General features: G+C 35.5%; 1 protein-coding gene across 1 annotated transcript in view; it reads left to right on the top strand.

The window, feature by feature from the left end:
- LOC593868 (multidrug resistance-associated protein 5) overlaps positions 1–19,015 on the top strand; it is a 41,639-nt gene that overhangs the window by 6,712 nt on the left and 15,912 nt on the right. Inside the window, exons 2-11 of the mRNA XM_030981637.1 lie at positions 971–1,129; positions 10,339–10,486; positions 10,974–11,207; positions 13,142–13,300; positions 13,864–14,011; positions 14,603–14,751; positions 15,677–15,784; positions 17,479–17,677; positions 18,231–18,355; positions 18,746–19,015. Coding sequence (XP_030837497.1) covers positions 971–1,129; positions 10,339–10,486; positions 10,974–11,207; positions 13,142–13,300; positions 13,864–14,011; positions 14,603–14,751; positions 15,677–15,784; positions 17,479–17,677; positions 18,231–18,355; positions 18,746–19,015 — 1,699 coding nt within the window. The remainder of the gene's footprint in view (positions 1–970; positions 1,130–10,338; positions 10,487–10,973; positions 11,208–13,141; positions 13,301–13,863; positions 14,012–14,602; positions 14,752–15,676; positions 15,785–17,478; positions 17,678–18,230; positions 18,356–18,745) is intronic.

Raw genomic sequence — 19,015 nt, 5'->3', positions numbered from 1 at the left:
ATGAGCCATGCATACACGTGTTTGTTACGGAGGTAATAAAAATCACCCGCTGCACCGTGAATGGGTACATGATATTTATCCCGCTGCTGCAGCGGGATAACTTTTCTACTGTGAATGCATTTGTAGCGGTGTTATGGCGGTGTCGCCGCTCCGCTACAACGCCGCTACAAATTTCAAAACCACTGTGAATGGGGTATTAGATGCTCAGAGTGGAACTTCTCCATGTGTAAAAGATCTGTGGATATTTGGGGTCATTTGTACCATGTGCTATCTGTAAACTCCCGTATTTACGAGAGTCCTTTATTGCGTGCAGTTGTCATTCATAAATACACGTTATGCTACGGTCACAAATGTTCGTAAGAACGATAATTTGGTACGAATCTCCCTGTTTTTCAATTGTCTTCCCGAATTTCCATTGTCTGAAAATCGTTCGTACGGCGTTCGTAGCAGTTCGTAATGGCATTTGTGTTAAACAAAGTCGCGGCGGCTTTTTTGCGCAAACAGGGGAAATTTTCGTGGATGTTCGCAAACATTAAAATGATCACGGATTTGAAAAGGGGATAATAAGGGGTATGTTTTTGAGGTAGCAAGTCAATTCACGATCAAATGGTCATAAACTTTCATGTATATATATGATGGGGTATCCAAAGTTTGCGCTCATTAAACAAAACCAAAATAAATCAGTGATGTGATATTCGATCCATGATTGCTTATATTCTTCAAAAAATATTTAGACCAATACCAAATGTTATCGTTTTATTACTCTGCTAATGATCATGTGATATACCTTTGAAAATAAGAAACCAACAAGACCTGAATTATTTTTTTTCAGACCCGGGATCCGGGTCGGTATTTTTTGAAAGTGTATTAAGAAGGTTTACGGTCAATTATGAAGTAGGAATTGTGAGTTAAGATTAGTTTAGCACCCTACGTGATTAACTTTTCTGAGTTATGTTATCATTTTGTCCAGGTCGCAGGAACCCTCTCCATTAGATCAAAGTGGGTTTCTTTCATATGTATGGATGAGTTGGATGTCACCGTTGTTCTACAAGGCTTACAAGAGCACCCTGGAGTATGGAGACCTTTGGACTATATCTGATAACGATAGAGGCGAGATCAATGGAAAGAGGTAGGTGGAGGTATGATGCGATGGGGAATGGTGATGAGGATGAGGTGAAACACGAGGTGGATGGTGATGATGATGATGATGATGACGATGGTGATGGTGATGATGACGTGGTGATGATAATGGTGACGATGATAGTGATGACGATGGCGACGATGGTGAGGATAAGTGTGACAATGATGATGACGATGGCGATTTGTAATCATGTTTCTATCTTAGATGGGTAATTACTGTTATTATTAATTACTGTAGGATTACCAGGCCAATTTCGCAACTTTACTAATCGAATTAATATTGCGTCCATTCAATTTATTACATTTCAACCCTGCCTTCCTATTGGATAGTTCAAATCCGTCATCTGTGCATTCCAATTCGTGTTTAAGTCAGACAAATTATGTTTCTCATTCAAATTCATGTTTATGCACGCTTTTCGTCATGAATATCAAGCATTCATTCAATAGGCCGGTTTACTGAGTGACATATTCAAATGTAGGGATGTTTCTCTCCTGGGGACCTAGTGACGAGGTGTTCCATTAGCCGGTTATTAAAGTAGATATTCATTGATTTTAAAAACTAACTATATTTTCATTATTGTTAAGTTGAAACTTTGATTCGACGAGGTTATCAAAATTCAATGCTTGGAAACATTCGAAGTAATAATTATTATAAATGACAAAACGCTTGAATACAGACCCGGCATAGCACCTGAAGAGCTCGCCGAACCCTGCTGAGATGTGTGATATCACAGTATGGACATGATTTGCACAAGCAGACGATGTCCCATGACATCTCACACATTTTCAGTGCCTGTGTTTTCATCTTTTCTTGAGTTCTTACTCTTACTTCACTACCGTCAGGCTAAATGAATACTCTATTGCCTCACTCTAAACCCCGCTCATGGTTTTATTTTGATGACAAATGCAGCGATACAAAAATAAAGGAATCTGTCGCTTGTAAACAAAATAAGACGCCATTGTATATTCAGCTGCACATACCGCTGTATGTTCGGCATTTCAAGAGGGAACAAATGCCGTCCTTACTGTCATTACGGTTTTTTTTTCAATTAAACGTCTGGTTTCTTTGATTGTTAATTAACCCCTATCATGTGTATTTACAAGCAAAAGATTTTAGTTATCAGAATCAGGTCCTATCCCCTTTTGAATGGTTTGACATGCCATTACATTTATAAACACTAAACTCATTATAATTTGACAAATAATAGCTTTGCAATTATGTTCATTCTTTATGAGATGTCGTCTGCTTGGGCAGTATTGGTCCATATAGTGACGTCATTAAAACATCGTTATTTTTCCGGCGAATCTCTCGTATATCCCAACCGCGATGGATGTGGTTGTATTTGTATTTTTATAAATCACCCGATATGTAGTTGACCTAAAACTTGTACAATGGCCATCTGTTAGCTTACCAGTTTCTAGTAATACATTAGCTGACATATTTGTGATTTTCTTTGAATTTCACCTTTAAAAAAAGAACTACAATTCTTATAATTCAGTCTGCATAAATTACTTGTTGCGATATCGGGCATGCCTCGCACTATGAACATGATGGACAAAGAAAGAGGACAAAATATACAGTTCCTCAGGTGGACAAAGGAACATCCCTTCACTGCTATTATGTAAAAATGAGTCAAACAGGTGAATATGCATGTGACACCTGTTCTACACATTTTTACATAATAGCAGTGAAGGGATGTTCCCTTGTCTACCTGAGGAACTGTATATTTTGTCCTCTTTCTTTGTCCGTCATGTTCATAGTGTCGGGTACACTTTTGGGTTGTCAAGAACTACCTTTCGTTAAACAGTATGCATACAAATTTACAAATTTGAATATGTTAGTAAACCGGTCTATGCAGAATCGAATGAATCTTAGCACATGCGCTAGACGGGATTAATTTGAATGATAAAAGTGCATAATCCCGTGCCCAAAAAGCTAAATTGAATAACAGTCCCGCTGAAAATGAGTGTTTGCGCTAAATTGAATAGATGTTTCATCAAATGGACGGAAAAGCTGCGAAATTGGCCGGGAAAAACTACTTTTACTTTAGTCATTACTAATTATTACAACCCTTCTAATCATAGAGCGCTATATAAATGCCAATATTATTTATTTTTATTTATTTATTATACTAATTATCTGCGATATGCTGTGCTGAGAAGCGCAAAAAAACTCTCCACTCGTTAAAAATATTTCCACAAAAAATGGGAATATCGTTTGCAAAATGCAGGATGACTCCTTCAAAGTCATCAAAACACCTGATGACTTGTTTGATGTTGGGCTAAATCACATCAAATATGAAGATTTTAAACTCTCCATAATGTAAATGACTTATAAATATTATGATCAACAAATGTTTTATTATTTAAATGGAACAAAATGAGACATCTGTGATTCAATCACATAATGTTAGCCCTCATTTATTTGATAATACATTATCAGAGCAAATGTTACATTCATTCTGTATTTAACATGTTAATATCAGATCTCTTAATAAGAACTTTGATAATCTAAATTTGTTATATGAAGATACATTAAAAACAAAATTTGATATAATTGCCTTAATATCAGAAGTGTGGAATGTTTCAAACAAAGGTATTTTAGGTTTAAATCATTATGTCCTTGAGGTAAAGTGTAGAACAGGTGGCACAAAGGGGTGGAGGAGTTGGAGCTTACATTCACTCTTCATTAAAATATGTTATTCTTGACCATGAAGTCACTCACACAGAAAGTCTCTGGTTAGAAACTGACCTGAATGGTAGGAAAATTACTGTAGGTATTATTTATCGTAAGCCCAATACTGATATTGATCAATTTCAAAACTCTTTGCTGGTAACATTAGAAAGATTGAAAATTGATAAAGCAAATGTAGTTTTACTTGGAGATTTTAACATTAATGTACTACACAAGGAAGGAATAGATATGAAAGCAGAACAATTTTTAACTTCTTTACAATGTTTGGGTATGCAGCAACTAATCACTTCACCAACAAGAGTAACTAAAACAACTTCCTCTCTTATTGACCATGTGTACACTAATGTAACAATTTCTTCTATTAATGCTGGAGTTATAGAAACTGATATATCAGATCATTTCCCTATCTTTGTTGCATTTGAGCATCTTAGAAAGGCAAGTAAAACAAGCCACAAAAAGTCTGTGTTTCGTACCTTCAGAAATTATGATATTAATAAATTCCATGATGATCTAGGTAAAATTGATTGGAACAATGTAAGTGGTTGTACAAAATTAAATGAGTCGTACTCTGTATTTTACGACTTAGTTACGCAAGTCTGTGACAAGCATGCACCAATTATATCATCAACTTCGAAGAACCTAAAAAAGGGGGAAAATGCTGGAAGAAAACCATGGATGACTAATGCTATTTTAAAATCAGCCAAGAAAAAGCACAAGTTGTATTCTAAACTAAAGGCATCAAATTTCCAACAGAAAGACGAGGAAGAATACAAGAGGTATAGAAATGTTCTAACTACAGTTCTACGAAATGCAAAGAGACAATATTATAGTAACCTCTTCTTCATTAATAAGAATGATAGTCGTAAAACGTGGAGAACAATTAACGAGTTGTTGAGTGGTGGAAATGTCAAAAATAAAGTGACCAATGTAGAGAAATTATTAAGCTCAGGTGGTGGAGAAAATAGAGGGATAACTTCTGACAATGAAATAGCTAACGAATTTAACAACTTTTTTGTAAACATAGGTCCAAAGCTGGCAAAGGAAATACCACCAGTGAATTCTGACTTTACAGAATATTTAGGATATAGAACAGAAACATCACTATTTTTAAAACCAATAACAGAGAATGAATTGAAATGCCACTTACAGACTTTAGATACAAAAAAAGCATGTGGCTATGATAATTTGCCAGCAAGAATGTTGAGGGATGCTGCCCTATCCATTTCAAGCTCATTAACATATGTTTTCAATCTTTCCATAGAAAGAGGTAAATTTCCAGACGCACTGAAAGTAGCAAAAGCGAGACCTATTAATAAAAAGGGGCAAATCGATCTAGCTGGTAATTACAGACCTATTTCAGTTTTACCTATACTGGGTAAAATCTTTGAGAAAATAATAAATAATCGTGTAATTGACTATTTGGAAGCAAACAATATCTTGTTTCAACACCAGTATGGTTTCCGTAAGAAACATCTTGCAAATACACTATTGAAATACTTTGATGAGGGTAGAACAACAGTTGGCATCTTTATTGACTTTCAAAAGGCATTTGATACTATAAACCACAGCATTCTCCTCAAAAAATGTCACACTATGGAATACGTGGGTTAGCCTTGCAATGGTTTGAAGATTATTTGTGTAAACGATCACAGTTTATACAATATAAAGACAAAATGTCTTTGAAATTGAATATAACATGCGGTGTCCCTCAAGGCTCCGTTCTTGGACCAACATTATTTTTACTATATATAAATGACTTACCTAACTCCACAAACTTTTTCAATTTCAGATTATTTGCTGATGACTCAAATCTTGTTCATACTTTTAATCCTAGACAAAAAGAAATTGATTTAGAAATTGTAAGTGAAAATTTAATGAAGGTGCAGGAATGGTGTAATGCAAATGAAGTCACAATTAACCTACAGAAAACAAACTATATGATTATGAAATCTATAGGTAGATCAATAGACAAAAAGGGATCTGTGAGAATATCAAGATCAGATATTAAAGAGGTATCTGTTGCATTATTTGTAGGAATTGAAATTGATTGTCACCTTTCATGGAAAGAACATATTCAGACAATAAACAAATGCATAAGAAAGAAAGTAGGTATTCTGTTTAAACTGAGACATTTTGTTCCCAAGAATATACTTGTGTTATTATATAAGGCTTTTATACAGCCTCACCTCTCTTATGGAGTAGAAGTATGGGGGAGCACTTACAAAAGTAATCTAAATTGTATATATTTAAGTCAAAAAATGGCAATGAGAGCAATTACATTCAGTCCACTTAGAACAGACTCCAAAGCTCTTTTTCATAGTCTAAACATTTTAAATATTTTTCAACTTCATGAACTTCTTGTATCAACATTTATGTATGATTTGGTAAAAGGTTTTTTACCACACTCTTTAGTGGATTATTGTCAGATGATACAGCACAGATATGCAACTAGGAGAAAAGAAAGTGGCTTACTGTATCAACCAAAATGTAAGACAACGCAAGGGCAATTTTGTATTTCGTTTGTAGGAACAAAGCTGTGGAATGATCTGCCAGATGAAATTAGATTAAAAACATCAAGGTTATCTTTTCGGAGACATCTTTCCACCTACCTTCTATGTAAATGACGTGGGCTCAATCCCATCCCCTTCGTATTTTCCTTTTATATTACTTGTCTTCCTTTTATATATGTATACACTTCCTTGTTAACGATTATAGCGGCCTTAAGCTTTTACAGGATTTGTGCATGTACGTACATGTGTATGATTATTTTTATTAATACATCCTTTTCATTTTTATGAACACATTGATGATTTTATTTCTTCAAAGATTTGTCTTCTTTCATTATAATGCTTTAACGCTTAAGCTTTTTTATTTTTATTTTTTCATTTTAGTAAAGAAAAAAAGTTACATGATATTGTATTATTTTGTTGTATATATGTAAATACAAAACAAACAAGTTTTACATTCATATGTAAAAACAAATTAACAAAAAAAAATTTTTGCCAAAGAATGGAACTAGGCTCGACTAGCACTTGTGCTAACTTCTAGTTCCCATTAACAACTTCACCTAAACATAGTAATATACATATTTACGTATATATCTTTTGTACATTTAATAGTATGCAGATGTATGTCTAAAAAATATCGTTTTAAAACCATTACTGTTCAATCGACATTATTCTTGTGTTATGTATACATGTATCAGTATTATTCTTTGCATTATATGATTGTTCATATGTACTGTCATTATTGTGATGTGTTGTTGTTAATAAATTCAAATTCAAATTCAAATCTACCATCCCCTCCCCCTGTTTTAATGTTTTAAATATCCCCTGCATCATCAATTGGTCGTCTCTCCCCTTTAATTTACCTCTGTACCTCTTCCCTCCTCAGCCCCCTGCCCCTGCCTACACATGAATACCTTTCTTTCTATTTCTCCCTCTGCCCCTCTCTCCTAACTCTCTTTTTCTTTAGTAACTTACCCCCACCATAACTTCCCGCAGCCTCACCCTCTCCCTCCACTTTCTCTTCTTGCCACCTAACAACTCACGATTGGATTCATCTCTCATTTACTCTTTTTATCTCTCATTTATTATCCGTCTGACACCCCCCCCCCCCCTCTCTCTCTCTCTATTTGGTTGAGCAGTCTGGTATTGTTGAGTACATTTATCAGGCAGCCTAGTGCGCTCTAATCACTCAGAATCCATTTTCTAGGCTCCAAGACAAATGTAGGATCTATTGTCCTCATTTTTAATGAGTCGTCTGTGACCTATATAAAAAATTCCCCTGCTGGGAGAAATAAACTGAGAGTTAGGCAATGTTTCTTTTCTATTATTGTCATATTTCATAAAACATACTTTGGATGAGCTCCTTAAGTAATACTTTACTTTGTAAGATCCGTGGGAAAAGTGGCAGTCCGACTAGTGCATTGTATTTCTACGCTTGATGTCCAATTGAATTGGTTTGTAAACCCCAATATAGCTTTAAAATGATTTTAGACGAAAAATTATATACTGATTATGATACATCTGTAAAGTGCTTAGACACATCGTTGTATCGATGTATTGGGCGCTATATAAAAGCGGAATATTTATCATAATTATTATTATTATGTAGATGGTGTTTTGTATATTGTATGAATAATGCATGTTAGAAAAAGATCCGATTCCCTCTTTACTACATGTTTCCAAATTCACAAATAGGAAAATTTGCCAGTAGTTGATCTATCTATGGAGTTTAACACCCCGATCTATGAAAGGAAAAACATGTCTTTGAATAGTTATTATTTCGGGAACCTTTTCTAATACATGTCTCATCTTCGTTTCATGTAGCAGGTAATCATAGGAATACTTTAAAGCCCCTCTAAAGTTTCGGGAGCCTCAACAATTTGATGGCAAACTTTCACTTAAATGATATAATGATGTAAAAGAGTATGTATTTAACACACACATCTGAAAGTATTATGTTAATAAATGTGTTTGAAGACGAATATTGATGAAGTTTCTGCGTACAACAGAAACACAACATTTTGTATTCTTCATCAAATATTGGCCTCAATAATGTATATATTTTGAAAATCCTTAGAGAAGTGTGTTTTTCTTCTTTCACATATTTATACAATTTAAGTGACGTTTTGCTACCAAATATTTGAGACTCCCAACACTTTAGAGGGGCTTTAAGTGTGAAGAGTTCTATCACGTGTTGGAAATGAATGTCAAATTTAGTATTTGTAACACCTTACTTATGCGGTTTTCTTTAAGACAGCAGGTGCGTGTGTAATAAAAACAAAATTTTATTATGAAATTTTATCTGAACATGAATAGGACCTTTGACATTTGCGTTCCTGGCAGTGACCCGTATAATCGCACACTTTGACTGAATCTTGAAGCTCCCCTCATCACATTCTCATTCTCTCTCTCTCTCTTTCTCTCTTCTCTCTCTCTCTCTCTCTCTCTCTTCTCTCTCTCTCTCTCTCTCTCTCCCTCTCCCTCTCTCTCTCTCTCTCTCTCTCTCTCTTTCTCTTTTTCTCTTTCTCTTTCTCTCTCTCTCTCTCTCTCTTTCTCTCTCTCTCTCTCCCTCTCCTCTCTCTCTCTATCTCTCTTTCTCTTTCTCTCCACATATCACTCTCTTCGTTTTCTTTGTAAATCGCTTTCTCTTCATGTCTCCATTAATTAAAAACGCATACAGTCTAGGTGTGTAAGTTCGTTCTCCTTATTGATGGCAATATGAGTGTGGGTGTGTGCAGGAGGCTTGTGGTCTCTTTGCATGCATCGTTTACTATCATTTTTGTTTCGGACTGTGAATCTGTTCTAAAATAATGTATGAATCTGTCCAGGGGGCCCGGCCCCCTCCCCTGGGGAAAAAAGTGTAAAACACGTTACAAATAGTGCTCAATACCCCCCCCCCCCCCCCCCCCCCCCCCACTGAGCGAATTATCGGCCGGCTGTTTCGCCGCTAAATATTTTCTCAATAATTGGGCCCCTGCCGCCGGCTGTACCCGCCCCTGATCTGTATTAGAAAAGACCAAAGTCTTGTCTACCCCTTTGTATCTTAGAAAATAGAAATGAGACAATTAGTTTAATTGTTTCAAGTAGAATCCCCATGGCTGGTCTCCTTTGGTAATCCATAAATAGATTTTCTTGAAAAGGTTATCATTTAATTGAGTAGAACCCATGGAACTTTAAATTGGTCTTTGAAAAGTGGAAGCGCCGTGGGTTATTGGTGAATTCCCTTGGCTCTTGGACATGACGTTTTGCCCGTATTTGTCTTTAGCGAAATGAATTACGTGGGTAAACTTGGTTTAGACCTCTATAATAAAAGGGTCACTGTTCTTTGCAAAGTCAAGTCAGCATTCAACGTCAGGACTTGTCCTTAGAGCCACATCCATTCCAGGATGATTAATAGAGCAATACATTCACATCCAAGAGGTTCGTCCCGTTTGATAGATGGGGCAAGGGCGTATCCAAGCTTTGGTGTCAGATTTACAACTGAATATGACCCCTGGTGCTGCCCTTTCAAGTGTACTATTTAATATTTTGAACCTTGTTTAGGGGGGCCATGAATGCAGGTGAATTACTTATTGATTTGGCTATTAAAATATAAGATACATGTAAGACATATCCGAATAAATATTCATTTAATTCGTATTGTGATGTAATCAACCTTTAACAAATATCATAATGAAAGAAGAAGGAAGAAGGAGAAGAAGGAGACGAAGAAGAAGAAGAAGAAGAAGAAGAAGAAGAAGAAGAAGAAGAAAAAAAAAGAAAAAAAAGAGGAGAATGGCGACATTTATTCGTAACTTAATAACCCAAAGAGTGCTCGCGCCGCTCATATTTAATAAAATACAACAGAAAACAAGTCATCGGAAATAAAGTAATAGTGATGATAACTGATAATGATGCATTTTGGTATTTTGCCTATAACATTAGGATGGGCTAAGAAGAAATGCATGTGGATATCACATCCGTTCTATTTAAAGTGGATTTGCTTTTCTTTATCAGGTTTGAGAGATTGTGGGAAGATGAGGTAGAAAGAAAAGGAAAAAAAGCTGCTTCTCTTGGATGGGTTGCACTGAGGTTCGTTAGAACGAGACTGATTGTTGCTTTACTTGCATTAGTTATCTCTACTATAGCTGCCTTTGTTACCTCGGTAAGTTTCTCCTCTTGGAAGGATGTGTTTCCATTATCCATATCTAAGCTGAACAAATTAATTTTTCAGCAGTGAACTGAATATGTCATTCTTAAACAATGATTGTTTTGATAACAACAAAAAATAGCTTGCAGGAATTCGTTGGATGATATCAATTGATAGGAAGACTATGATGACTGACAACTTGGGGGGAATGGGCTAAATTTATCGTGTAGGTAGGTGGACCTTGGCCCTGATTCATGATAGTTTTTTTTTTGATAAATAACAAAAGCTCCTGAGATAGTGGCATTTGATAGGCTGAGAGGAGATTTGTCATATCATTTTAGAATTTGTTATTGATAACAGGTTTTATGAAACAGAGCCCTGATCTGATGGATTCTTAATTTTCAAGCCTTTTCGGTACTGACGTAGCCAACAAAAACGTCCCTTTACATGCATAATGTTTTTTAAAATGATGTTTATGTTAGTTGTTTGTTCTTCTATCCAGGCTGTTCTTGTTCGGAAACTACTTGCATACACTGAGGCTGTTGAGGTTGATTTACGGTATGGTATTCTGCTTGTATTCAGTATCTTCATGATGAATATCATCAGGATTTGTGGCGATGTATTCTTCTGGGTGTTCAGCTGTCGGACGGCTACACGGCTACGGAGCGGCGCCTTGGCATTGGCGTTCCGTAGACTGGCATACCTACGCAGTCTCCAAGACTGGAGCGTAGGAGAAGTAAGTGGTCGATGAATGCACTTAGAATAAGTACATTAAAGATAAACGCCACTACCATTACTTAAATAACACTTGTTAATACCTTGTGAGATTACTTAATACATACCTGTGTCCCCTGCTTGAGAAAATCATTTGTTAGCTTGTCAGAGACTTTGGATACAAGGACTACTCGCGTGCACTCCCGGCCCAGGTATAATTTAGTTTTTTAAAAACACCTGGATTCGCCACTGACTGGTGAATTTGAGAAGGCAAAGAAAAAGTCGCTCCTCTAAAAGGATGTTTACTGACTATTCACCACCTACTTTTCATTGATCATATGTGTAGATTACTGATTGTCATGAATAAACCAGTTCGCAGTTAGCTTTGGTTTACCCCAAAATATCCACAGATCTCATATACAAGGAGAGGCCCCACTTTGTGCAATTCAGAATAATCACTGCCAAAATGATGGAGGTGCTTCACGAATACCTTTCGTCTGCCCTAATGTGAAGAACATATCCAATTATGTATCAGAGAATGTGACGTCGGTGAATAAATTAATAATGATTACAAAACTTTCAAGACACAAATCCAGTATTCGTTTCGCTCAGTGGATTTTACAATTTTTGTACAAATGACCTTTATCTGCACATGATAGTGTAGATCGTATCTACAATTGGCTCTTGAAACCACTTTCTGAAGAAAAAAATTGCAGATAACCTTAAAAAAAGGATATGTTCAATCTTTTTTGCCGATACAAATTAGGGTTCTTCCTTTAAAACGTTGTTATAACACTTAAAAATAAAATTATTCTCAATCTTATCGTTTCAATTCATTAAAGTAAATAGTTGTTTAAATCTAACTACACTGTAAAAAAATAATAGTCGAAATAACTCAATAAAATTGAGGAAAAGAATTGCCTTATTTTTATTAAGTAAATATTACCTATGGCATCTTAAGTAGAATTTACTTATTTAGCTGAATAAATTTTAATTCAGTTAAATCGAGTTACATTAACGTAAATAATTTAAGTATTGTAATCATTTTAGATAATTAAAAAAAAGCTATGATAGGATTACATATTTCATATATTACATTAATCTAACAAGTAACATCCACTAATCATTCACTTCTTCTATTTAAGATTTAACCGTATATATATATATATATATATCTACCACCATCACAAACTATTACATACGCTTCAATTCGACACAGATTGAAAGGCTCCAAATTTTATATATACTTGATCGTAGCATCTTAAAAGGAAAATTGGTTGACAATTTCCTGAAATATCAAGTTTTGATTTGTTTTGAACTGGGTAACAATTAAAAATTGTCTTGTCTTTGCTTAGCCATGTTAAATGAATTAGTAAATGTTTTAAAGTCCTTAAATTTTCATTCAACCACAAAAAAGAATTGTTTTATTTAAAAAAGAGTTTAATTTGGTCTTGATGAATATTCATAAATTATGTAAATATTTCTATTACGCACTGCATCGGTCCTTACTTTAAAAAGATAAGAATAATCAACATAAATTGTTTGAGTAATACGTATAATTTCTGATTTTGAGTTAAAATTACTAAATTAATACAAGCTGAAATTACTTTACTAAGTTTTTATGTATTTGATTTTACTTAAATATTCCACGTATGTTCTACTAATTTGAAAGTTTGAGTTAGCAAGACTTAAATTTAGTGCGTAAGTGGCAAAACTAATGTTTTCAAGTAAATTCTACATGGAAAAAATACGTAAAAATTACCAATGAACAAATTCTTTTTTACAGTGTAGCTTTGTAGCCATTGGCTGAATTGTGCGTGTTTACAATAACATTTCATCGTAGGGGCCTACAATATAATTCACATTGCATTACGCCATTGGCGATTGAAGCTAGGTTTAGATTGATACATTTTCTCCTTCATATCATTTTCATTTATATTTGTCCGTACTGTTCAGATAGTCAATGTGTGTGCCAATGATGCTTGCGTCATTGGTAACTTCCTCATCTCATCCTTGGTGATGTTGGTAGCTGCTACCATAGCAACGTATCTCATCATTGGACCTGGTGCTCTCATTGGAACGGTCATCACTTTCTCCCTCTTCTTCCCATTACAGGTAAGACATTCCACACACGGGTCACTGTGTTTTAGGAGAGATGAAATGGCACGAAGAGAAAACAATTCAATTTATTAACACAAATTGTCATTGGTGTCTCTGAGTGTAAGATATGCCGTTTCTAATAATGTTTCATAAAATTGAGGCTGTACCAAAAATAAGTTCTAAGTGCAACTTAGTAAACATCTTTCGCGGCACCCATGTTCAAAAGCGCTGCTCTAGAGAACACTTTAATCTTGCACCCAAAGGTACCTTTAAGAGCTGAACCGTGAGGGCCTACGTAAACAGATGCGTCACTATAAGGGGTGTAGGTTCTGACACCTCCTCCCCCCCCCCCCCCCCCCCCCCCCATTTATGTTAGCATTATACCTGTCGGGCACATGAAGAAAACAATCAACCCTATGTCGGCGCATTGAAATTCTGTATTCTGTTGTTGTTTATTGCCCAAATTTTCGGAAAAATTCAGTTAACAAGATCCCGACGATAGCGACGCTCTTTTGTGAACAGCAATAAATTGGAATTTGCATTACATTTAGATCTGTATCTGTTCTTTCATTTTGAAGATGATTTTAGGGCGTGCAGTTTCTATGATAAGAATCAGATGCATCAGGGTTACAGATGAGAGAGTGAAAAAGATGAACGAGATACTCTCCTACATCAAACTGATCAAGATGTATGCATGGGAGAAACCCTTCATGAAGACCATTGCAGGTGAGTTAAGTGAAAATGATGATGATGACGATCTTGATGATAATGATCATAAAAATAATAATAATGATCATGAATAATGATAATAATGATAATAATAATATGCCATACTTATATCGTATATCACAAATATGTCCCTTTGCGCTGTAATGGAGAAAAGGAAAGAAAAGAATATAAAAGATTCAAATACGCTCAGCAAAGTTAAATATGGAAATTGTTTTTTCCAAAAAAGAAACCTTTTAAGATTTAATGTTTAAATTTAATTAAATTTTAATGATGAGGATGGTGATGAAGAGATGAATGATACTTACCCACGTCACGATGTAAATGTTGGAGAAATAAAACCTTGCAAAGGTAATTGCAGATAATGTATTGTTAATCGAGGGAATTTAAATGACAATCTAATACAGTACACAATAGTAACCATGGTACATACCTACCACAAAATGCATATTTTCTCCTGGTCTTGTATTTGATATATGTTTACAGTGTTACATCCATTATTCAGTGTATGTATTCAATTATTCAATTATGAACCCCCCCCCCCTCGCCCATAAAAGAGAATCATTAAAGTTCTATTCCACTTGATGTTAGGTATTCGAGCCGTTGAGAGGCGTTTGTTGGAGAAAGCAGGATTGATTCAGAGTTATAGCATCAGTATTATCCCAGTCGTACCCAGTCTAGCATCAGTATCATCCATTCTGATTCATGTTGCCATGGGCAACACCCTCTCTGCCTCGGAGGTGAGTGTATGATGCATTATGAATATATTCTCAAATGACAATTGCTAATTTTACTACCTATGCATATCTATTATCTTTATTAGGAAATGGGAGTTTCAATAGGTATCTCTTGCGACTATTAATAGCTTAGGCGCAGTTTTGATAACCACAGTTAACAAATGACTTATTCATACCCCTTGTAAGCTTGATATTTTTCGTGCCTTTCGTAACTCAAGAATGAAGGTGGACTGTTTGAAATAGGGCCTTTAAAAATACTTTCTAGATGGAAGCTAATAATATGCCACATTCTCAACAACAAAAAAATCGGGACTATTTTTTTAATTTTAATAATTGCTAGCTGTATTTACTGTAAATCTTTGTTTGGTTTTGTGAATACGTACTTTTTGTCATCATCGGAGTTCAAAATTACAGTGGCTCTTAGTTCAAATTGAAATGGAGGAGAAGTAGTGAGAAGAAATGAAATGATGATGATGATAACGGTTGCCGTTCATCGATTTTCTTTTTCAACTTATTGGTTTAAATGTAAATATAACACTTCATTTGCCATTTAATTTAACATGGCATGCAACCAAATATCAGGTTATGAAACTCCGATGGTGTATTTTGTCCAATGTTTCCAAAAATAATTGATAGTACCGTTAAAGACGCACATGGATATTTTATTGTTGGTTGTATTTTTGGCGTTCAGTCAAATTTGACTTTTTACGCCGAGTCTAGTTTTTAGTTTAATCAGTCGACGTAGTCGATTCGTTAAAGTTCCTAGCTTCGAAACTATGTGCGCATGTGCTTCCTTGTTCCACTGCTTTGGATGTATCATCCCGACAAACCCTGCTACGTATATTGATTGAGTTTATCAATCCTACACGGATGATAGTATGGCTATTGAAATTTTTAATACATTTTTTTGTTCATTGTTATCCGTCAGGCCTTCACCCTGGTGGCTCTTCTGAATGTAATGAGAGTGGTGATAGGACCGACTCCGTTTGCTGTGAGAATGGTAGCAGAAGGGTCCGTTGCTCTCAGAAGACTTAAGGTAATCATGATAACAATGAATTACATTTATAAAGGCGCGATGGCTCAATGGTAGAGTAGTGGTTTCGTAACCGAGAGGTTCCGGGTTCAAAACCAAATCGATGCGCTATATAGCGCCATATGGCCCTTTGGTAAGTCATTGATCCTCATTATCAAGTCCCTCGGAGAGGACTTAAAGCCATCGGTTCCCTGGTTGCTTACTGGTTGCAGTCAGGTAAAATAAACAACCAACCAACAAACCAACCAACCTACCTCCAAACCTTTATTATTAGTGAATACTGAATTATGCGATATATAATAATTTATTTTCACCACAGGACCCTGTAACATAAAGAGTTACGATTGGTTGTATCTCCCAAATTTTAATCCCATCTTCTTCAATCAATCGCATTTTCACGTTAAGTAATGTAAATATACTTCCCTAGAAAGAAAAAAGCGGTAACTTTATAAAGGTTTTATGTCACAGGTATAAACGAGGTTTAATAAGATACACTTAATTGCAGGATTAGAGATATTAAATGTAAGTCGGTTTTCTGTTTCAGGGCTCTGGTTACTGGAGTCTATTTAATGTGCACCACACACCATGAAGGTATTCTACGACATTATAATCTGTACTAATCAGATTCATTCATCATTTAATTAATAAAACATGTTATATACCTCACTTAAGAAATCCAGCCATCTGATTGGTCGAAATTGCATTCATAAACTTTAACTGTTCCTGTAATATTCCCGGTAAAATTCCAAACCCATGTAATAGTTCTAAAAAATAGTTCTAAAATCCCAGTAACCATGGTTACCGGGAAAATAGTTCAGTCTGGGTGAAATACCCATGGGTTTACATGTTAAAGAATGGTCTGAGCGATCGAGGATACCGTACGTGTGCGAAGAATTGGTCGGTAATTTCAATACAATTGAATCTCGATCGATCTTACCGACAATTTTATCTTGCATTGTTGACATGAAGACGAAAATAAACTTCCAAAAATAACATCAGCCGATAGATCTTGATCTAAGTTCGTGCCAATGCATTGCAAAAGTAAAAGAAGGGCCCGTTTAATGGAGCTGCCGCGAAGCATCCAGCACGCGAAGCCGTTTTCAATCCATTTTAATGTATATATTAAAGAAAACTGCTGGTTATGGTATCAGTGTGCGATGGCCGAGCGGTCGAAGACGGTGATTTTAGTCAAATCATCGTTGGTACGCAAGAGATCGAATCCCATCTTCGACAAAGGTTTTTTATTTTTTATTTTTTATTTTTCAGTCTACTCTCAAAAATACACTCATAAAAAACAACCGTGCAGATAAACTAGATAAAGACCAAGGTGGTGTCATAAGTTGACTCTTTTTTTTCGGCATATAAAAGTATTAATGACTGCACGCCTCGGGCAATAGCACAATTCTAACCTTCCCTTGATCGTATAAAAACAACTATTTCTCTCAAAGCAGTAATTAATACTATACTAGTACACTAGAACATGTGCTGATAATATTGCTTCTAGCGCAGAATTAGTATGATATTCCTAATTTTATTAATTGTGTTATTCATCAGAAATAGTGAATTTGATGGGGAAAATGAATTTGATTCAAACGCACTTGGCCTGTACATCGATGTATTAATATTTGATCTAAATAATTACTTACATTTCTAGAAGTTCATATTTTCCTAAATCATTTTTCTTTTCCCTTCTTGAGGCTATTATCATCTTAGAGAGGATAGAACCTAACCCAAGACTGGAAGATACTTCAGACATCATGGTCGAGATCAGAGAAGGAACATTCGGTTGGGATGTTGTCCAGAGAGATAAGAAGACCGGGAAGAAGAATGACCAGAAGGACACTCATATTCCTACAGAGAGAGAACAGATATCACAAGAAGACAAGTATCATGAAGGTACACTTTGGTCAACTCATATACATCCTTATCCAGGTTTTTTGCTCATTTTTTCTCGAAAAGATGGTCATGAATCATGTGCATATCCTTATGATATATACCTTATAAATTACAAATAATACACAGCAGTGGGGGCATTAATAAGAATTACCCACACGGGGTACTTTTGGAACAGTCTAACACGCATTAGCAAAATAAATAGAGAAGAAGTCAATGAATTTGAGAAAGAAAAAAAATTTATTCAAGTTTGTATAAATGATATAATTTCTGAATGCAAATGTTATGTTCTATGTTTACTATCTGATGCTCACAAAGATCATCTCTTTTTTTAATTTTTAATCAAAATCTCCTCGTTAGGTTTCAGTAAAATTAAGATTGGCCTGGCGTTAAAGTATATTATACCCTCTCCCTCCCCTCTCGCTCTCTCTCTCTCTCTCTCTCTCTCTCCGTTTCTCTCTCTCTCTCTCTCTCTCTCTCTTTTTCTCTTTCTCTTTCCCTCTCTCTCTTTCCCTCTCTCTCTCTCTTTCTCTCTCTCTCTCTCTCTCACTTATAGATGACATTATGTCTAATACTTGCCTTACCAATGGAGTCAGATTGACTACGCTTCCCAGCGGAGTGATTTATGATTCGAGTAAGATCTCTCCTACACTATACAGTATCAACCTACAGCTCAAAAAGGTAAAATTTAAAAACAGACTCTATCTCTGGGCGGGTAAACTTCATTTATCTATTCAAGATTCATTGACTTAATGCCTCTTATTACACTCCACTAAATGAATTAATATACACTTCATTTATTAAATCTAAACATACGCAATATAAATTGCACTGGCTTTGCTGAAGTGTTAACATTACAAAGTCAGTGGTGCTTAAATAAGGGTATTAGATTAAGCCAATAAAACGTGTTTTTTGAACAGTGAATGCGTAGGCATTAATTATTGCAGTTATGTACAAGTTGCCTATCTAAATGTCAAGGTGCAACTAAAATAGGTTTCCTTTCAGGCTTTGCGATCTTGTAACATTGTAGTGATTTTGTTTACCCGCAATTACATTTTGTTTATTGTATAGGGTGAAATCACAGGTGTTTGCGGTCTGGTTGGGAGCGGGAAATCATCTCTTCTTTCTGCTATCCTTGGTCAAATGCACACCTTAGAGGGCGTCTGTCAAGTTGCAGGACAGTTCGCCTACGTGGCCCAGGAAGCATGGATATTCAATGCCTCTGTGAAGGAGAATATTTTATTTGGTGAAGAGATGGATGAAGAGCGTTATAGGATGGTGATTTCAGCGTGTAGTCTTGGACCAGACCGTGATGTATTAAGAGACGGCGATGAGACCGAG

The sequence above is a fragment of the Strongylocentrotus purpuratus genome, unplaced genomic scaffold (assembly GCF_000002235.5).
Source record: "Strongylocentrotus purpuratus isolate Spur 01 unplaced genomic scaffold, Spur_5.0 spur5_scaffold_12, whole genome shotgun sequence".
In the NCBI taxonomy this organism is placed as follows: Eukaryota; Metazoa; Echinodermata; class Echinoidea; order Camarodonta; family Strongylocentrotidae; genus Strongylocentrotus; species Strongylocentrotus purpuratus.
Note: the sequence above shows the minus strand (reverse complement) of the source record. Positions and strands in the feature narration are given on the sequence as shown.